This window comes from Leopardus geoffroyi (genome assembly GCF_018350155.1).
Source record: "Leopardus geoffroyi isolate Oge1 chromosome C3 unlocalized genomic scaffold, O.geoffroyi_Oge1_pat1.0 chrC3_random_Un_scaffold_41, whole genome shotgun sequence".
NCBI classification, from domain to species: Eukaryota; Metazoa; Chordata; class Mammalia; order Carnivora; family Felidae; genus Leopardus; species Leopardus geoffroyi.
In genome coordinates this window covers 74,145-95,739 of record NW_025543556.1, presented here as the reverse complement: position 1 = coordinate 95,739, position 21,595 = coordinate 74,145, and the positions used below count along the sequence as shown (strand labels likewise).

Genomic DNA, 21,595 nt, shown 5'->3' with positions numbered 1-21,595 from the left:
CCCCACAAAATACTAAATAATTTGAAAGTGGAAACCTGGAAGACGGTACCTCCAGTGGCCAACATTAACATCACCAGTATGGGGACAAATCAAAATTGTAGGTCACCTGATAGAATGCAAAGTGTAGGTTGTAGTGATACTCTTGCTAAAAATGTATGATCTGAATTTTACCATAAGGAAACCTAAGAAAAATCCACATTGAAAGACATTCCACATGACTGGAATTTAGTCGTCAAAAGATTAAAAGTCATGAAAGTCAAGGAACGACAAACGAACTGTTCTAGAGTGAAAGAGACTAAGACATACAACTGAATTCAATACCTGGCTCTGAGCAGGACCTTCCTTGGTATAACGTAAACTACAGATAAGTGACCAAACTTAAAAAGAATTATGAGGAATAAAGGATAGAATTAAACTGAACCTTTGAACAAAACAGTTTTAATGGGTGCACTGACTACACACAGATTTTTTTTTTTTCAGTACTGGAAATGTATTTTCTTTTATAATTTTCTTCATGGTATTTTTCTCTGTAGCTTACTTTATTTTAAGAATAGAGTATGATACATACACAAAAGATTATTGGTAGTAGTAGTGGTTAAGTCTTTGGGGGTCAGAAGTTGTTCATGGCTTTTTGACTGTAGAGGGCGGGGTCAGAGCCCTTAACCCCATTGTTCAAGCGTCGAGTGTATTAGAGTTAATGTTCTGATTGAGAAGGTTGTATGGTAGTTATTTGGAATGTACTGACTTGTAGGATTTAAATGCTACAGGAATCAGGCATCCCATTAGCAATTTACTTGCAAATGGGTCTGGGTGGGGGGGGGGAGTTCTTTTTTTTTTTTCTCTCTAATTTTTCTTTTCTCTTTGTTTCTAAAAAGCAAATCAAAATAAATAAATAAAAGGTGAAAAGCCTTAGGCAAATCTTATTTCTCCATGTGGAAAGAGCTACGAGTCAGTGTTTACAATTAAAATTGTAGATAGGTTTTATGGCACTATAAAAAAAATGTAATATGTACAAACATTGGCAATTGCCATAGCAGGAATACATGAAAATAATGTCTAAATCTTTAGGGCCACATATAGTCATAAAAATTGGAAAATACAAAAAGCCATCCATGAACACTACTGAAGTATTAATGACAACTTGGTTGTTTGGGTGCTGTTCAAACCGCTGGTAGTGGAGCAGTCTGATGTATGTAAAACCCTCTAGTGCTGGTTTCCACGTACAAAATGTGCTTAAAAGTTAATGAGATGCCAAGAAACATAGTTTAAAATATGATAAAGATTTTCATTACACACATGTGATACAAAAACATTTTCCTTTAATCAAGACTTTGCCATATAGTGTGTTCAATTGGGAAACAATGAAAATGTTTCGAAAGCATCCAGTAAATTTTTTCTATTTATTTTTCAAATCATATAATTTTTGTTCAAAATCTGTACATATTCTCGTGACGCTTTCCATACTGGATCTTGATTTAAAATTGAATCATCAGTAGATACTAAAGGATTTCTACAGGATGGCAGCAGCTGAAAAGGAAAAGAAAGAATTATTTTCTTTCTCCAAAATAATTTTCACTACAAGTGATTAAAAAAAAAAGAAGAAGAAAAGAAAAGAAAAAGAAAAAAAGAAAGTTGGGGCCTTTATGAGTGTTAAGAAAAATGAAAAATACCTACATACAACTGCAATATGAAACCCAAGATTAGTATTAAATATATTTTGCTCAAGGTTGCACACTGAATTAATTGCTTTTGTGGATACATATCAGAGTTTCTGGTTTTTTTCATTACAAGGTGAAATTACAAGATGAGGACACAGTCCACGCTGAACAATCATAAACTATAAATTGAAAGATCAAACAAGCATTTCCAAACAGCCAAGTATACAGATGTAAGTGACAGGTATAAAACACAGCAATACTGGAACATACGGAAGGGACATCCCAGTTTTGTGTCAGTATTGTCTGCTCTTTGGTGAAGGTGATATGTCAGCTGATACCTGAAGGACAAGGAAAAAGTATGCTAGGTAGAGGGAAGAAGCACATACAAAAAGCTAGAAGTGAGGAAGAACACTTGTGCAATTATGAGTAGTTTAGTTTGACAAGGTGCTAGAGAAAGCAGCAGAGTAGGGCAAATAGTGAGAGACAAGGCTGAATCATCTGGCAAGAAGCAAACTGATTTGGGTGTTCTCATTCCATGCTAAGGAACTTGAAGTTTTACCCAAGGGCAAAAGCAATGACAAAATCAATGAGTGAAGATTGAAACCCGTTACCTGTCAAGTGACAGCTATATGACCTCTAATTACTTAACCAAGCATTACTAAGACGACTTTGGCGTTTTGGGTCTTCTATCACTAGCAGAAACAACAATTTGATAAAGCACACCTTTTCTGAGACTTGTGCAGGTTGACAGTTCCACAGGGATGGCACCAGTGAACGAAGATTGTCGCCAGAAATAATAACAGATATATAGACTTAGGGAGATTGAAAAAACTTCTTTAACGTTTATTTATTTTTGAGAGAGAGACAAACCACAAGCGGGCAGGGGCACAGAGAGAGGGAGACACAGAATCCGAAGCAGGCTCCAGGCTCGGAGCTTTCAGCACAGAGCCCTCTGTGGGGCCTGAACCCACCTGAGCTGAAATCAGTCGCCCAACCGACTGAGCCACCTGGTTGCCCCTAGACTTTTGGGAGATTTTAAAAGAGCTATGAAACATGAGGACTAAATGAGGAAGAAGTGTGTTCTTCATTATGCTCATGCTTTTACATTTTTTATTAGATATGTACAAAAAATGTGAATGTAGTATCTATTCTCCAAACAATGGAAAAGGATGCCATTTACTATTTATAGTTTATTTCAGAAATCAATGATATCTAACTTCATAAATTTTGGCAACATACCTTCTTCTAGTTCTCTGGTTATTCTTTTCTCCAACTCCCGCTGCATCTGAAATAAGCCAAAAATTATTTAGAATGTGTAAGGTAAACAAAAGACATAGTAGGAATTATATATAGCTTACGACATGTGGTCTTGAAATAATACTTGCAGAGATTAAACCAAAGTTAGGGATTGCTTAAATAGAAAAACTATCACATGAATAAAATAAATTCCTACCTATTTTATTTATTTTTAGATAATGGAGAACAGATACATACACACACACACACGTGTATATGTATACATATATATAATATGTGTATATTATATATATATTATGTGTATTATACTAATATAAATAATATGTGTATATTACATATATATATATATATATATATTGCTATATAAGTGAATCTGATAAAAAGCACAATTAATATTGATCAATTGAATGTGTATAATCTCTGAAACCTGATGTTTGGTCTTACTGGTACAAAAAAGTTTAAACAAGAATCATATTGTATACTGAATTATTACTTGGAAATGATTAGGAAATACTACCATTTGTGAAAGTTTAATCAGTTTTTTACCTTAATGAATTGTTCCTTAAAATGGGCTTTCCATTTTTTCACTTTTAGAAAAACAAAATTTGAAGGAATGCTTTTTGCTATTAATTTTTCAGGACTGACTCTCAAATACATATAAAATGAAGAAAGTGGGACTGTCTTACTGTCATGTGGAAATTCTACTGGCAAAAAATTGGGTAAAAATATGTTGCTATCTGTATTATGACTAAAACACTTATTTCTTTTCATATGCACACAAAGATTTCAGAAAATCTCTTTGAAGAAAGGAAAAATAGAGGGTTACAACAGTTTTCAAACTTAGCTTCTGATTTATAACTTTCTCCATTAGAGATAAGGAAAACAATATACAATTTTCAATTGTAACTTTGTTTCCTTTCTTCAAATTAGGACCAAGTTTTGAAACACTTGACTTATTAAAGTTATGATTACCCACTTACTTATGAAATGTGTACGAATATTTAAAACTACAGGTGACCCTTGAATAACACAGGGGTGGGGTACAGTCAAAAACCTGTATATAATTTTTCATCCCCCCAAAACTGAATTACTAATAGCCTACTGTTGACCAGAAGCCTTACCGGTAACATAAACAGCCGATTCATACATGTTTTGTACAGTAGAATAAGCTAGGGCAAAAAATGACATTGAGAAAAATGGAAGGAAGAGGAAATACACTTACAGTATTATACAGTATCCAAAAATAATCCATGTGTAAGTAAAGTAGACCCGCACGGTTCAAAACCATGCTGGTCAAGGGTCAACTGTATATTACAACTGTTCCTGTCTAGAATGTTCTTATTTAGATCTTTCTTAGACAAGGTAGCCTCTCCCCGAATGCCCCAAACGGGCTCCAAAATAGTGTACAGGACATAATCAACACTGTGGTGATAAGGATTCCAATGTCTTTACAAATTTAGGTGTGAGGACAAATGTTTTGGCTGACATGTTTCCCAATATTTTCAAAGACTGTTTTCCCTAATACCTTTTTTTTAATTGAAGTATAGTTGACATACAATGTTACACTAGTTTTTCAGTATACAAATTCAGATTGGACAATTGTATACACTATGCTATGCTTGCTACCGTACGTGTAGTTACCCTCTGTCACCATACAACATTAATACAATATTATTGATGATATTCCATATGCTGTATTCTCCATTCCTGTGACTTATTGACTTTATAACTGGAATTTGTACCTCTTACTCCCCTTCACCTATTTTGCCCATACCTCTCTACCCACCTCCCCTCTAGCAACCACCAATATGTCCTCTGTAGTTATGATTCTGTTTGTTCACTTGTTTTGGTTTTTTTTTTGTATTCCACATGTAAGTGAAATAAGATAGTATTTATTTGTCTCTCTCCGATTTATTTCACCTAGCATAATACCCTCTAGGTCTATCAATGTTGTCACAAATGGCAGGATCTCATTCTTTTTGATAGCTGAGCTATATTTCGTTGTATACATATTACACATTGTCTTTATCCATTCATCTCTCCATGGACACTTAGGTTGCTTCCCTATTTTGGTTATCACAAACAATATTTCCATAAACATAGGGATGCATACAACTTTTCAAATTAGTGTTTTCATTTTCTTTGGGTAAATACACATCCGTGGAATTAATGAATATCTATTTTTAAGTTTTTGAGGAACCATAACACTTTTTTGACAATAGCATTATATTCAGGCCTTATAAAATGAATGGGACAACATGACTATACCAGACTTATAAAATTAATAACTCAATACCAGATGATGGGGGAAGGCTTTATTCAAACAATTTTGTATTACCATTAATAAATACGATATAAAATATAAACCACGTTTTTTATATGACATGACTTATGGAGATACCAAGGTAATGTTGCATCTTTTCCCCAAAAGCTCTTTTCCTAAATATTTACCTCTGTGACTTTTATATTTATATCTATGTAAAAAACTGTGTTTCGATGGTGAAAATAGCTTTCAAGTCCATGAATAAGAACACATGTGTCCTTTTATGTATACCTTTCCATTGATCAGAAATATAAGAGGGTGAGAAAATTATACACAGAAAAACTATATATATGCAATTTTTAATTCAAAGAACATCTTTAAAGGATTTTTAATTAGAAGGATTTTCTCATTAACTGTTAACATTCAAATATGGCCCATAGAAGTCTAAGGTTCGGTTGGGGACACTGCAGGATTGAGGGACAAGGAAGTCACAGCCGTAGTCTCCATCTCTTCTTTAGTTAGACAGCTCTACTTCTCTCTGTTTTACACAATACAGTTCAATGCAAAAAAAACTACGTTCTATTCTTTGAAAAACTTATTTTGAAGGTATAAAAGTCACTAATTTAGTCAAAATCCCGAATTTTGCGTAATAGACAAAAAGGGCTCAGAGAGAGTGTACTTTGCCTGAGGTCATGAAACCAACCAGATGCAGACCAGGAATACACTTGTGGTCTTACCAAGCCTAGAGTTCTATGCCAGTTACTTCCTCATAGTCAGGAAAAATACATGTATTTTAAGTATAACTCAGAGAAAATGAATACATAAAACTTTGTCATGTTGCTCAGTAATGCTTAGGTATGAGGTACACAATAGTAGCTCTCTAACTAAATTACAAATTTTAAATTCATGAATGAAAATAAAGGAACAGAAATTATGTTAACTTCTTTTAGTAGCAGTCAATTTTTAAGCACAACTTTTTTTTTTATTTTTTTTAACGTTTATTTACTTTTGAGACAGAGAGAGACAGAGAATGAATGGGGGAGGGTCAGAGAGAGGGAGACACAGAATCTGAAACAGGCTCCAGGCTCTGAGCTGTCAGCAAAGAGCCCTATGTGGGGCTCGAACTCACGGACCGCGAGATCATGACCTGAGCCGAAGTTGGCCGTTTAACCGACTGAGCCACCCAGGCGCCCCAAGCACAACTTTTTTAAACCATAGGACAGAGAACTTGAAAGAGAAAATCTTTAGGTGAAACAAGCAAGCTAAAACTGAGGAAATTCTTCCTGAAAGCATTATTTATTCCTTCCAAAGAAAATTTGGTTTATCGAAATCAATCAACAAACGAGTGAACCCATGGTGTGGTTATTTATAGCAAAATTTAAAACCCAACACAGATTCCTCTTTCCCATCTAGCATGCTTCTGCCTAACCTCTCATCATTCATTGCTATGTACAAAAGACACAATTGACTTTATTAATCATTTAAATCCAGTCGGAAATTATAGGTGAATCTTCACTTCTCACATGTGGACTTATCTCTCTCTCCTTCCCGACGGGAAGGGAGACTTACCTAACGGGTGAATTTGGGAGAAGGAGCTAAGCAGTGCTTATGTGTTTCTGAATCTCCTCTTTGAAAAGATGTGCTTGCCCACAGTAACATGAATTTGGGTCTGCTCTCAGCTGTGTGGTAAGCACCCTGCCCCCGGGGTGGGTGTCATGCATTTGTTTCCTCAATTTACCACTGTGTGGGGAAGCGCCCAATTTGGGAGGAAGCCCAATGTGGCTAACATAACCTAAATCATATCCTCCAATTTGTTAGTGTGTATTAGTAATAAAGCTACTAAGTTTCTCTCCATCTCCCTGTCTCCTGTGTTCTGAATTTAGAAAGAGAAGAGCAGGGTTACTTGCCGCCTACCCAGTGTCACCTGTCACAGCTCCACTGAGAAAAATGACTAGACAACACTTACAGAAACATTCTCCTCTTCCTTGACTTCATAACTAATGTACATTGTTCAAAAGCAACACCCACTCGAAAGAGAGAAAAAGTTGAAAGGAACCATTTTAGGAACAAACATAGAAAGTCAGACAAACTGAGGACACAGAGGAGTACATTCCAAATGAAAGAACATGAGAAAACCTAAGAAAAAAAAACTAAGTGAAACAGAGATAAGTAATGTACCTCATAAAGAGTTCAAGGTAACGGTCATAAAGATGCTCAGTGAACTTGGGAGAAGAATGAATGGATCCAGTGATAACATCAACAAAGAGATAGAAAATATGAAAAAGAACCAATCAGAGCTGAAGGATACAATAACAGAAATGACAAATACACTAGAGGGAATCAACAGCAGATAAGAAGATGCAGAAGAACAGATCAACAATTTGCAAGACAGGGTAGTAGAAATCATCCAAGCCAAAAATAAAAAAAAAAGAATTTTAAAAATGAGGCTAGGTTAAGGGACCTGTGGGACAACATCCAGTGTAATAACATTTACATTCAAGGGGTTCCAGAAAAAGAAAAGAGAAACGGGCAAAGAACTCATTTGAAGAAAAAAAAAAAAGCTTCATTTTAAAAATTCAAATATTTGCTTGATTTAGCTATTTATAAAATGCTCTACAATCACTCATCAAGATATTTTATAAAAATAGGAACAAAGGTGGTATAAGTCAAAAAAAAGGAAAAAGAAAAAAGAGTGCCATAAATAAGAAAGCAATTAAAGATGTATTCTCGTGTAAGAAAATAGCAACACTTTTAACTTAAAAGAGAAATTAACCTTTTTAGTGTTACAAGTTGATTTAATTCATAAAAAGGACTTACCATGGATTCTTTTTTTTTTTTTTTTAAAGTAGCCTCCATGCTTAGCGTAGAGCCCAATGCAGGACTTGAACTCATGACCCTGAGATCAAAACCTGAGCTGAGATCAAGAGTTAGACGCTGAACTGACTGAGCCACCCAGGCACCCCCATGGATTCTTTTAAATAGTAAACATTCATATGTCGTTAAGTGTTTGGAGGATGATCATTCACTGACATACAGGCGTGCAAAAACTGGATTATAACAAAACTTTCAAATGTTTATGAACCACTGCCAACTGAAAAGAAGTCCAAGCATCTAAGTATACTTGTGGTTAGCAGGCAATAACATTTACTTTCTAAAATCAAATTTAAATGAAAGCTTTTCAGGAAATTTAACATGGGTCAGTTTAGTTATATTTACTGAATACAGTTAATGCTAGATGTCTCTTGTGGCGCATCTGGTGGCTCAGTTGTTTTTAGTGTCCAAATCTTGTTTTGACTCAGGTCATGATCTCATGGTTTTGAGACTGAGCCCCACATTCGGCTCTGTGCTGAGCATGAAACCTGCTTGGGATTCTCTTTCTTCCTCTCCTTTTGCCCCTCTCCTGCATGCACTCACTCATTCTCTTGGTAAAATAAAATAAAAATAAGTATCTCTTAGAAATGAGAGATCAGGGGCGCCTGGGTGGCACAGTCAGTTAAGCATCTGACTTCAGCCAGGTCACGATCTCGTGGTCCGTGAGTTCGAGCCCCCATCAGGCTCTGGGCTAATGGCTCAGAGCCTGGAGCCTGTTTCCGATTCTGTGTCTCCCTCTCTCTCTCTGCCCCTCCCCCGTTCATGCTCTGTCTCTCTCACTGTCCCCAAAAAAATAAATAAATAAACGTTGAAAAAAAAAAAAAGGAATGAGAGATCAAGGGACTAATATATATATATATATATATATATATGAATATATATATTACTAATATATATATATATTAAATATTATATATATTATATTCTATTATAATATATATTATATACATTATATTAAAATTATATTAATATTATATATATATAATATAATATATTATATATATATTATATTATATATATATAATTTACCTCAGTTCTTTCTTAGCATATATAATTATGACTTTTACTTAGTATGTATTAGTTACCTAAACAACTCAGAATTTCGCCAAATTAAAAGCAACAACATCAGATATCTGAAACCCAAACTAAACAGATAATATAACTAACCTTCCACAAGGAAGTCTCCCTGTCATCATATGACGGCCGTGGGTTTAAGGTAGGAATCACTAAGTTTCCTCTTGGAGTAAGGTTTCCATTGAGCACTAAATTATTTTCAAAATGTCCACAATAAGGTGGTTCCAGGCCTGGGCTCATAGTAAGGGTCCTGAGTAAAGTTTGGTGCTGCTGTCTCTCCACAAGAAATTTTGTATTGCTCTCTGACAGTCTCTCCTTAGCCCTGTGAAGATTAAAAAACACAAATACATTTTCTTTTTCCCTAAATCATTCCTAAATGACATACATTTTTTAAGGTTTCCATAATAGTAAATAGCATTTGCCATTGAACAGTGTTTTAACACTGAACATGTGACAGAGCACACCTACTATCTAAAATTATACTTTTAAAATTGTTCTAAAGAAATACTTTTGTTTCCAGGGGGATTCCTAACTAACAATTCAAATCAGGGAAGGGAGAGAAGTGGCTATCAGTGATGTACATGGCTTAACAAATAATACGTGCTGTCTTCTGGAATGGCTGTACTGACAGGATGCTTCAGGATGCCATCATATATACATACTTATATTTAGTAACCCTGTTTACAGATATAAAACTAAACCATCCCTGAAAGACATTTTCAAGCGTTTGCTTCACCACTCTTGTACATTTCACTTATTATCTCAAAGAAACTGAGCATTTGACACTGAGGAATCATTGAGACCAACAATCTCTAGGGGAGATAGTAGATGGCAGAGGTGTGATCAGAAAGAACTGAAACAGCTACAGAGGCAATAGCTTATAACAGTTACCAAGGCACTGGAGGCAGAATCTGCCCTTTATGTCTACAGTCTTCCACATACCTCCCTCCCACCATGGTGCTCTTTTTAGCCATTTTGGGAATTATACTACCCTTCAGCCCTGTGTGAGTCTTTCTGTGTTTCACCTGTATGCCTTTATGTAAAGTAGAAAAAGCATAAAGGATAGTTTTTCTCAAGGCCCACTCTAGTAATCATACCAAAGATCACAATCAAGAGAATAAATGTACCAAGCTGCCAGGATGAGTAGTAGTAGTAGTACTTGACCTTTTAGGTTAAAGATGTAATCTTCCAAAAAGAAACTCATCCACATTTCTATTTAGGGTAATTCTCACAATCAATTTTATACTAATATGCTTCTATATGAGAAAGCTTCAAACAATGCACTTAAAGACTAGCAGATCCGATCAATGGAAAATATACAGGGCGGGGGGTGCAGGAGGGAGTGGGGGAAGAGGTCCTGTAAAACCGAAAAAAAGAGGAGTGATGCAAACTGTCCTGGACTAACATTTCAAAGTAAGTTCACTTAGAAACATCATTTCTCAAAATGACACAATCTAGTTGGCTTTCACTTCCTACTCATCTCATGATCTTGGCTCCACAGAAATTATGCTTTAGAGGCAAATTAATAAGCTAAATTTCTTGTCTATGATTCTGTTTTGACTTACCTGTTCAGCTTATTTCTCAAGGACTGTCTAACTTTTAATTCTTCTAGGTAGAGTTGCCTGTAGGTTTCCAAATCTGTTTTAGTCGAATCTTGAGAAGTCTTCATTGTAGAGACCTGAGATTCCAGATCTCTAATTCTAAGTTCCATTTGACTTCTCGTTGAAGCATGAGCATTTTCTCTTAACTGGTCCAAGTCTTTTCGAGCTGCTGCTTGTGCCTAAAGCAAATTAACAGGATAGTTTTAAAATAGCTATAATCAGAATAATTAATTATACCTGTTTCCTTTAGTTCGGAGTCAATGATTCAGAGAGCAATTTTAAATGAAAAAAAGCTCAAGTGTAAAATATTTATCATCAATGTCAACAATTAAATATGATTTATAAAATTAAAGTTCAATCATTCTTGTATTTGTATTCACGCAATCTGATAATTCAAATAGTAGAATCAATGACAAAATTTTAAAAGTCAACAATAAACAAGAATAATCCAAGTACAGTGCAATTTTTAAATCATAATTTTTCTTTTCCTCTTAATAGTGAGACTAGTTGTTTAAATCATCATTTTTTTCTTATCCTCTCGATTTAGTAGGAATAATGATGAAAACTGAAATCTTTAAAGGGAGGAACAAATGCCTCCAGAAATCTACAAATTACCATAAAGCAAGTAGAGGAAACCCCTACAATACATCTATCCAAAATGTAATTTGCAGTGAAATGAATTAAAGCACATTACAGATCAATCAATTAACCTGTAAAAACAGGTTGACTTCGTGTAATTTTTCTTCTATGTCCAGTCGTGCTCTTTCTTCAATCTCCCGTTTATACTGCTCCACTTGACTGCGTTCTACCATATTCATTTCCATAAATTGTTTCAATTTTACTACTTCTTGCTGTAACTTCTTGTTGTTGCTCTCTAGTTTTTCACGTTCTTCTTCAAAAGCTTTCATTGATAATAACTCTTGTTGAAGAACTTGATTTTTTGCATCCAGGTGTAGACATTTTGAAGATGTAGTTTCCAGTTCTGTTGTAAGGACATCAGCCTGCATGAATAAAACACTATAGTTTGGAAGGGAGTGAAAAGAGTCTAACTCAAAACTACTATGAAAAAAAATTTTTTTTTCAGATTTTAAGTAATCTCTACACCCAGTGTGATGCTTGAACTCACAATCTCAAGATCAAGAGTAACTGAGCCAGCCAGGCACTCAAATTTTTAAATAAACTCATTTGCAATAAAATGTTACCTCTCTTAGAATGTGGAACCTTAAACAACTCAGAAAATCAAGAGCCAATTTAGAGCCATCAGGTGTTACTGAAATAGATCTTTGCCATCATTCTCTTTACTACACAACATTTGCACTTGATTCTATACTTGTATTTTTCTATGATATTTTTCATATCTTTCTTTCATAAAATAAGTCCCCTCTTAGGAGAAAGTCTCTTAGCCCTTCCCCCATCTTAACACTCCATAACTTTTAAAGAAGTTTTAGCAATATCGTATTGATTTATGTATGCCCAAGTCAAAAAATACGTCCCAAGATAAGACTCTGGAAATAAGACTCTAATTCATGAATCTAAAAGTAATGCTTCTAATGCCATGGCCTGTTTCTGAACTGCAAATGTTCTATGCTAATTTGAAGTGCATTCCCAGGAGAAATGATTCTCCGGGATGTGTTAAGAAATCACATCTCCCAGTATAAAACATTAATTGGATGATCCAAATATGTTTTTGAAGCAAAAAAAATTTAATTCAATACTGTTATCTTGTAATCCGTTGTTACTTTCCAGAAAATAAGAGATCATACTAAACAAAAACAACCACAAGAACAAAACTGGCTGGGGTTTCAGTGATGCTGAGTTGGGAAGGACTTCCATCCATTCTATATGATTGGTAAGACAAGGTGAGTGGATGTGGTGGTTTTATAAATTCGTTGATACTTCTGTGAAAATTCCTCCCCTTAATATATGCTGGCTTCAGTAACTGGTTTCTAGTGAACAGAATATGCAGAACTGCTGTGATTTTTAAGGCCAGCTTAGAAAATGTGATACAGCTTCCATCTGACTTTCTTTCTCTAGGGAAGCTCACCCTTAGAACGCAGCCACCACGTTGTCAGGAATCCCAACGTCCTAGCCAAAGGCCAGCCTCAACAGCCAAACACGTGCATGAACAAGCCTTTAGATGATTCTAGTCTCCAGCTTCCAGTTGTGCCAGCTGATGCCAAATGAAGAAGAAATGAGTTGCCCTACTCTGCTTTGCCTAAACTAAAATTGGTGAACAAGATAAATGCTGTTTTGAACTACTAGGTTTTGAGGTGGCTTATTATGCAGCAGTAAATTACTACCACAGATACTGATACTAAAAATGGTGTGCTGCTATTCAAAAAAACCTAAAACTAAACTTCCTTTGAACCAGGAGGTAGGTGTAAGTGGAAAGGTGTAGAAAAGCGTAAGAATGAGACCCAAAAAGGGCCTCCACAAGACTCTTAGTGGAAACCTGATGGCCTGTGAAGAGGCTGACAGCAAGGGTCTCTAAGCAAGTGAAGAAAATGACACTGGAGGAAAGGGAAGTCACGCTACAAAATACCTGAAAGTAAAACGGATAGGAAAGAGAAACTAAAGAAAGACTATGCAACTGAAAGGAACCAGGACTTACTGGGTTCAATTATCTGTTTCTCATTTACAGCCTCTCTACATGTTGAACTGTCAAATAATGCTAAAATAAAGAAATGGCTTTTGGGTTAAGAGAAAATCCAGGGTGCTACCAGGAAAACAGAAAGATTTAAGGTATGCCTCCAATTGCTTTAAGGATCTTAAGAGTATAAGATTTTTTTTTAAAGTAGGTTCCACACCCGACATGGGGTTAAACTCAGCACCCAGAGATCAAGTGTCACATGCTCTACCAACTGAGCCAGCCAGGAGCCCCAAGAGTAGACGCATTTTAAAGGCATTGTCCTATAAGAGCTTCACAGGAAACCTGAAGCGAAAAGCTTATCTCAAAAGGACTTTGGAGGCTCGCTTTGCTAAAACACGGCATGAAATCCAGTAATATTTACAGGAAACTAAAAAAAAAGGTAAGAGATTTATAGTAGCAAACATACTATTTGCCACCTTGGACTATAAAAGACCAAATAGTGCAAAATGAAAAGAGCCTTTGGGTCTTAGAAGTCCCACAGGGTGGAAGCAGGATGAAAAAACAGCTGCAAATACAGGTTATTCCTTATGAAAAGGAAGGAACCAAGAGCTCAAAGAGTAAAGAAAGGGAAGAGACATGGAGAAAGTATTCCCGTGGTTAGGACTAAGTCCTAACTTAAGAATTGACAGCATGCATCAGGCTATATTTCAAAACCTTATGGACTAGGGTGCTTCCCATCTTCTTTTTCTGAATGGGTGAGTCTTCAGCAGTTGACTAGAATGTTGCATTTGTGAGTGGTAAATAACTGTCTCTTTCGTTCTCAAGTCCTCATATTGAGAACCCTTGCACTCAAGGGGCTATACTTGAGATACCATAACCCAGGCAGCTTATCCCCACTGCACCTGATTAAGATGGTAAGATCTTGGACTCAAGCCCTGAACCTGATGCCATGATAACTGAGACTTGCAGGAGGTATTGGAGGGGGAGGGGAGTGAATGTATTATTCAGGTGGGAGGAATACAAACATCTGTGGCCAGGGGATAAATTATACTACTTTTTAAAGGTGTCCATAGGTTTTAAATATTAATTCCATTAAAAAAAAAAGGCCATGGAACAACCTTAGTGACTTGCTCCTAATGAACAGAATATGTGACTATGATCCTGTGTATTCCAAGCCTAGGTGACAAAAGGCGATTCTGCCTTGCTCTGTATCTCAGGCTGCTTACTTGGAATCTAGCTCCCCATCTAGTGAGGAAGCCTAGGTCACAAAGAGGGTCTAGGTGTGTCAGTTTAAGTGTTTCTGCTGCCTCCTGAACTGAAGTCCCAGGCAACAGCCAGCATCAACCACCAGACGTTAGTGAACAAATCTTCAAATGGATCCAGCCCCAAACCTTTCAGTTGCCCCACCTGAAGCTGAGCGGGGCAGAGACTAGCTGTCCTGGCCACACTTTTCCTAACAGATTTGTGAACAAAAGAAATCTAACCTTTGGGGAGTTTGTTAAGAAAAAAACAAAAATGATAAATTGAAAAGTGGATGAAAAAAAAAGAGATAAGACACATAAACCTGTAAAGGAGAAATTGTTCTCCATTATGTAGGATATAATAATTGTCAAGATTAATTTATTAACAACCAATGGTGCTAATGAGAAGAAGCAGATAACTAGAAGCAAGATCTAAGAAGTTTTTCTCTCAGGTTTTCCCCAGTTAGGATCATATTAGCTGCTCATTTTCCATATATGGCCTTTATTATGTTGAGGTATGGTTCCTCTAAGCCTACTTTGTTGAGGTTTGTATCATGAATGGATGTTATAGTTTGTCAAATTCTTTTTCTGCATCTATTGCAATAATATGATTTTATTCTTTTTTGAAAATTAATATGAGGTATCACATTCATTGATTTGCAAATATTGAACCACCCCTGCAAACCAGGGATAAATCCCACTTGGTTATAGTGAGTGATTGAATGACTTTTTTAATGTTTATTTATTTTTGAGAAGGAACACAAGCAGGGGAGGGACAGAGAGAGAGGGAAACACAGAATCTGAAATAGGCTCCAGGGTCCTAGCTGTCAACAGAGCCTGACACTGGGCTCAAACCGACGGACCATGAGATCGTAACCTGAGCTGATGTTGGATGCTTACCTGACTAAGCCACCCAGCTGCCCCTGCCCCCGGTGAATGATTTTTTAATGTATTGTTGGATTCAGTTTGCTTATTTTGTTGAAGATTTTTTCATGTTCATCAGAGATGCTGGCCTGTAATTCTCTCTGTGGTGTCTTTATCTGGTTTTGGTATCAGGGTAAAGCTGGCATAGAATGAATTTGGAAGTTTCCCTTCCTTTTATGTTTTTCTGGAACAATTTGAAAAGGACAGGTTAAACATTTTTTTTTTTTTTGTATTAGCTCTTCTTTACATGTTAAAATTTACGTCTGAAGTCATCTGGTCCTAGACTTGTGTTTGTTGATAGTTTTTTGATTCCTGATTCAGTGTCCTTGCTGGTTATTGATTTTTTCAAATTTTCTATTTCTTCTTGTTTTACTTTGGTAAGTTATATATTTCCAGGAATTTATTCATTTCTTCTAAGTTGTCCAAATTGTTGGCATACATTTTTTTCACAATATTCTGTCATAAATGTTTGTATTTCTGTGGTGTTGGTTCTTACTTCTACTCTCACATTTGTGGTTTTATTTATTTTGGTCCTTTCTATTTTCTTGTTGATTACTCTGGCTAACACCTTATCAGTTTTATTAATTTTTACAAAGAACCAGCTCTAGGTTTCATTGATCTGTTCTAGTATTATCTGTTTTCTGTTTGTCTATCATTCATTTCTGCTTTAATCTCTTTTTTTAATTTTATTTTGAGAGAGACCACACATGAGTGGGGGATGGGCAGAGAGAGAGAGAGAGAGAGAGCGAAAGAGACAATCCCAGACAGGTTCCATGCTGCCAGCAGAGAGCCTAACACGGGGCTCTATCTCACAACTGTGAGATCATGACCTGAGCCAAAATCGAGAGTCAGACACGTAAGCAGTTAAGCCACCCAAGGGCCCCCTGTTCTGATCATTATTACTTGCCTTCTTCTGCTGGCTTCAGACTTCATTTGTTGTTCTTTTTCTAGCTCCTTTAGGTATAAGGTTAGGTTGTTTGAAATTTTTCTTGCTTCTTGAAGTAGGCTTATATTCCTATGTACTTCCCTCTTAGGACCACTTTTGCAGCATGTCAAAGGTTTCAGACCATTGTTTTTTTTCTTTTTTTTTTTTTTCATTTCCATTTGTATACACGTAATTTTTTAAGTTTCTTCTTGTATCTCTTGCTTAACCCATTCCAGTGTAGTAGCACGTTATTTAACCTGCAAGTATTGTTTTTAATAATTAAGGCCTGTTTTTTGTTTGTGATCCATTCTTGAGAATATTCCATGTACACTTGAAAACAACGTGTATTCTGTTTTAAGATGGAACGTTCTGAAAAAATCTCTTAACTCCAATCTGGTCCGCTCTGTCATTCGAAACCATTGTTTCTTTTTCTTTTTTTTTTAATTAAATATATGAAATTTATTGTCAAATTGGTTTCCATACAGCACCCAGTGCTCATCTCAACAGGTGCCCTCCTCAATACCCATCACCCACCCTCCACTCGCTCCCACCCCCCATCAGCCCTCAGTTTGTTCTCAGTTTTTAAGAGTGTCTTATCCTTTGGCTCTCTTCCACTCTAACCTCTTTTTTTCCTTCCCCTCCCCCATGGATTCCTGTTAAGTTTCTCAGGATCCACATAAGAGTGAACACATATGATATCTGTCTTTCTCTGTATGGCTCAAAGCCATTGTTTCTTTGGGAATTTTCTGTTAAGATGTATTTTTTGGTGATTTTTTGTTAAGATCTGTTGATGTAAATGGGGTGATAAAGTACCCTATTACTGTCTTATTATCAATTAGTTCCTTTATGTAGGTTATTGTTTTATGTACTTGAGTGCTCTCATGGTGGGTGCATAAATATTTACAATTGTTAGATCTTCCTATTGGATTGTAGCCTTTATTATGATATAGTAGCATTCTTTGGCTCTTGCTACAGTCTTTGTTTTTGGTTGTTCATTTATTTTGAGAGAGACAGAGTTGGGGAGGGACATAGAAAGGGGGAGAGAAAATTTCAAGCAGCCTCCATGCTGTCAGCCTGGAGCCCAACATGGGGCTCAAAGCCACCAGCCATAAGATCATGACCTGAGCCAAGACCTAGTCGGTCACTCAAATGACTAAGGCACCCAGGTGCCCCACAGTCTTTGTTTTAAGGACTCTTTTGCCTAACCAAAGTATAGCTATTTTTTCTTTAACGTGATAAATTTTTCTCCACCCCCTTGGTTTCATTTATTTTAATAGAATTTATTGTCAACTTGGCTAACATACAGTGTGTATAGTGTGCTCTTGGTTTTGGGAGTAGATTCCGGTGGTTCATCACTTATAGACAACACCCAGGGCTCATCCCAACAAGTGCCCTCCTCAATGCCCACCACTCACATTCCATTCTTACCCACCGCCCCCCATCAACCCTCTCTTTGTTCTCTGCATTCAAGAGTCTCTTATGGTTTGCCCCTCTCCTTCTCTGTTTGTAACTATTTTTCCCCTTCCCTTCCCCCACAGTCTTCTGTTAAGTTTCTCAAGTTCCACATAGGAGCAAAAACATATGATATCTGTCTTTCTGTGACTTATTTCATGTAGCATAATACCTTCTAGTTCCATCCATATTGCAAGAGATAGCATGATTTCACTCTTCCTCCTTGCCAGGTAGTATTTCAGTGTATATATAAACCACATCTCTTTATCCATTTATCAGTTGATGGGCATTTAGGCTTTTTCCAGAATTTGGCTCTTGTTGAAAGCACTGCTATAGACATTGGAGTACATGTGCCCCTATGATTCAGCATTCCTGTATCCTTTGCATAAATTCCCAGTGGAGCTATAGAGGGGTCATAGGGTAGTTCGATTTTCAATTGTTTTGAGGAACCTATGCACTCTTTTCCAGAGCGGCTGCACCAGTTTGCATTACCACCAACAGTGCAAGCATCCCCTCATTTTCAATCTGCAGGTGTCTTTATGTCTAAAATGAGGATTTATAGGCAGCATACAGATGGGTCTTGTTTTTCAATCCATCCTGTCACCCTAGGTCTTTTGGTTGGAGTGTTTATTCCATTTATATCCAAAGTAATTATTGACAGGTATGTATTTATTGTCATTTTACTACTTGTTTTGTGGTTGTTTCTGGAGATTTTCTCAAATCCTTTATTGTTTTTCTCCCTTTGATGTCTTTCTAATTTGCTTTCATGATATATTTGGATTTCTTTCTCTTTATTCTTTGCATCGTTATTAGTGGGTTTTGGTATATGATAAGCATTAATTTGTATATCACCTCTTCTGCGTGTAGCAGTCTATATTAAGTTGATGGTCACTTAAGTTAGAGCTCATTTTTTTTCTCCTCCCCATGATTTGATAAGCTATTATATTGTATATCTTTTTGGGGGCATTCCTTAATGATTTTTTTTAAGAAATATAGATTTTTTACTGCTTATACATTTCCTGCCTTTATACTGTCACTTTTGATCTCTCTTTTCCACTCAGAGTCCCCGATAATACTTTTTACAGGCTGATTTAGTGGTCACAAACTCCTTCCATTTTTGTTTGTCTGAGAAATTGTTTATCTCTCCTTCTATTATGAATGATAGCCTTACTGGATAGAGTATATTTGGCCGCAGATTTTTCTCATTCAGCACTTTGAATATATCATGTCATTTCCTTCTGCCTTGCAACGTTTCTGTTGAAAAATCTCCTGCTAGCCTTGTGGGTTTTCCCTTGGAAGTGAATGACTTGTTTTGCTGCTTTTAAGATTTGTAGCAGTGGGGCGCCTGCGTGGCTTAGTTGGTGAAGCATGACTTGATCTTAGCTCAAGTCGTGACCTTGCAGTTCGTGGGTTTAAGCCCTCCAGTGGGCTCTGCACTGACAGCACAGAGAGTGCTTGGGATTCTCTCTCTCTCTCTCTCTCTCTCTCTCTCTCTCTCTACCCCTCCCATGCTTGTGTCTGTGTTCTGTCACAGAAATAAAAAAAACAAGGGCAAAAGACAAAACACTAAAAAAAAAGATGTTAGCAGTATATTTTGCAAATTTAATTACAACATGTCTTGGGTGTTGATTTTGATGGAAGTTCTCTGTGCCTCCTGGATCTGGATGTCTGTTTTCTCCTCCACATTAGAGAATTTTTCAGTTATTGTGTCTTCAAATCAGTTATCTGTCCCCTTCTCTCTGTCTTCTTCTTCTGGGACTCCTATCATATGAATGTTTTTACATTTGACGGAGTCACCCAATGCCTTAAGTCTATTCTTGCATTGGATAATTCGTCTTTGTCTTCTTCAGCTTCACTGCTTTCCATTACTTTGTCTTCTAGGTCATTAATTTGTTCCTCTGCTTCTTCCAGGTTGCTGTTCATTTTTACTGCACTCTTCATCTCTGATTCTTCAGCTCTTTTATGTCTGTGGTAAGGGTCTCTCGGATGTCTTCCATTCTTTCCCCAAGTCCAGTGAATATCCTAATGATCATGGTTTTAAATTCTTCATTAGGCGTGTTATTTACATCTGTCCCATTTAGGTCTCTGGCCATGGCCTTATCCTGTCCTTTCATTTGGGATAAATGCCTCTGTCTTTTCATTTTGTCTAAGTATCTTCCAGCTTCTGTGTGTTAGAGAAGCCAGTTATGTCATCTGCTCCCGAAAGTAATGGACTTAGGAAAAAGACGTCATGTAATGCCCAGGGTCTAACACTTCAGGGAGTGTCACCAGTGTGTGCTGCAAGTGTTCTGCTGTTGTGTTCTGGCTATGCTATCCTTCAGGCCAGTCGTCTGCAGAGGCTCTCCTTGCCTGGTCTGGTGAGTGTTTGGTCCCTGGCCTGAACATAGCGAGGTTTAACTAGGTGTGCTCTGGTCTGCTTATGAAATGAGACCTGTCACCACCTCTACTGGAACTGAGGCCAAGGGAAACTCTCTGGTTGGGAGATGTGGTGTGGGCTGGCATTTGTCCTGGTCTTCTGGGGGAGGGGTCTGCTGTGCTGGAACTCAAGCAAGAGTGATTGAGAAAGGTAGTTCCACCAGAGTGCAAGGGGGTGGTTTTTGGTGTAAGCAAGTTAGGTAGTCAGTGTTAGCAATGCACTGCTTCCTGCAGGTGGCTTTATGTTTGTAGTGAGTGGCAGGAGAAGGAGATGGTGCCAGTCAGCGGCTTTGTTCCTACAGACAGGCCTCTCTGAGCTTTGCCTCTGAGGGACGTGCTCTGAGAAGAGCAAATTATCTCCCCACTGTGTGCCCCAGGCACTCTTCAGACCACTGTACACATGCTATATGCTCCCACATTGTTTGCCTGCCCTCTTTCCAAGAGCAGTGCAGTACCTCAGGACACTAAACCAGCTAAACCGGATGCCCTTTAAAACTCCAGACTTTAAGCACTACTGGTTGCAAGAACTCACGAAATGCAGCCCCTCGTTTTCCAAGCCAGTGACTATGGGGAAATGTTCTCTTTGTGCGTTCCCCTGTGCGTTCCTCTCTCTCACCCTTACCCACAACCTCGACTCCCTCCCCTCTGCAGAAGCCAGGATCTGTTTCTCTTCTAGACATTTCTGCATCAAGGACCTTCTTTGATGTGCCCTCTTCTCTCCCTTTTGTTGTGGAGTTTGTTCTGTCAGTCTTCAGGTCTATTTCTCGGGTATTTAGGGTGAACTGATTGTTATCTAGTTGTATTCGTGGGATGAAGCAAGCCTAGAGTCCTCCTACTCCTCTGCCGTCTTCCGATCTCTAAGAACTTTTTCTAAGATTCCCTTCAATTCCAACAATTCTTACAAGTAGGAAGGAATGCCTCTTTAGAATTTCCCCTCAAGTTAAGGTAGAAGCACAGAGACATACGATGTGAAGCACAATTCAATTTCATAAAATTGACTTAGAAACACAATAGAGTCAATTTGATAAAATTGATAGAAAGAGCCAATTTGATAACCAAAATTGGGCCTTTGATCTGATTTCAATTAAAGGAAATAGGCAGCTTTGAGTATTTTTTAAGCCATTGAATGCTCAATCTTCATTCTCCTTTCCTCAGTGAGGAAATAAAGAGAATGTCATGGAATCATTTTTCATCTTTTCAGTAGCAAAACAAATGTACTGTCCTTTAGCACTAGTTAAATTAACTGCACATTCTCCTTTACCTTACTCCAACCTTGTTTCTGTGGGGAGGTAAGATCACTTCATCTTTGTGTTGTCCCACAATG

General features: G+C 37.1%; 1 protein-coding gene across 1 annotated transcript in view; it reads right to left on the bottom strand.

Annotated features, from left to right (window-relative positions):
- Window positions 1–1,621: 1,621 nt before the first annotated feature.
- LOC123595661 (ankyrin repeat domain-containing protein 26-like) overlaps window positions 1,622–21,595 on the bottom strand; it is an 81,327-nt gene continuing 61,353 nt past the window's right edge. Inside the window, exons 16-20 of the mRNA XM_045473344.1 lie at window positions 11,435–11,725; window positions 10,689–10,903; window positions 9,217–9,445; window positions 2,898–2,943; window positions 1,622–1,996 (exon numbers count right to left, since the gene is read on the bottom strand). Coding sequence (XP_045329300.1) covers window positions 1,986–1,996; window positions 2,898–2,943; window positions 9,217–9,445; window positions 10,689–10,903; window positions 11,435–11,725 — 792 coding nt within the window. The 3' untranslated portion in view covers window positions 1,622–1,985. The remainder of the gene's footprint in view (window positions 1,997–2,897; window positions 2,944–9,216; window positions 9,446–10,688; window positions 10,904–11,434; window positions 11,726–21,595) is intronic.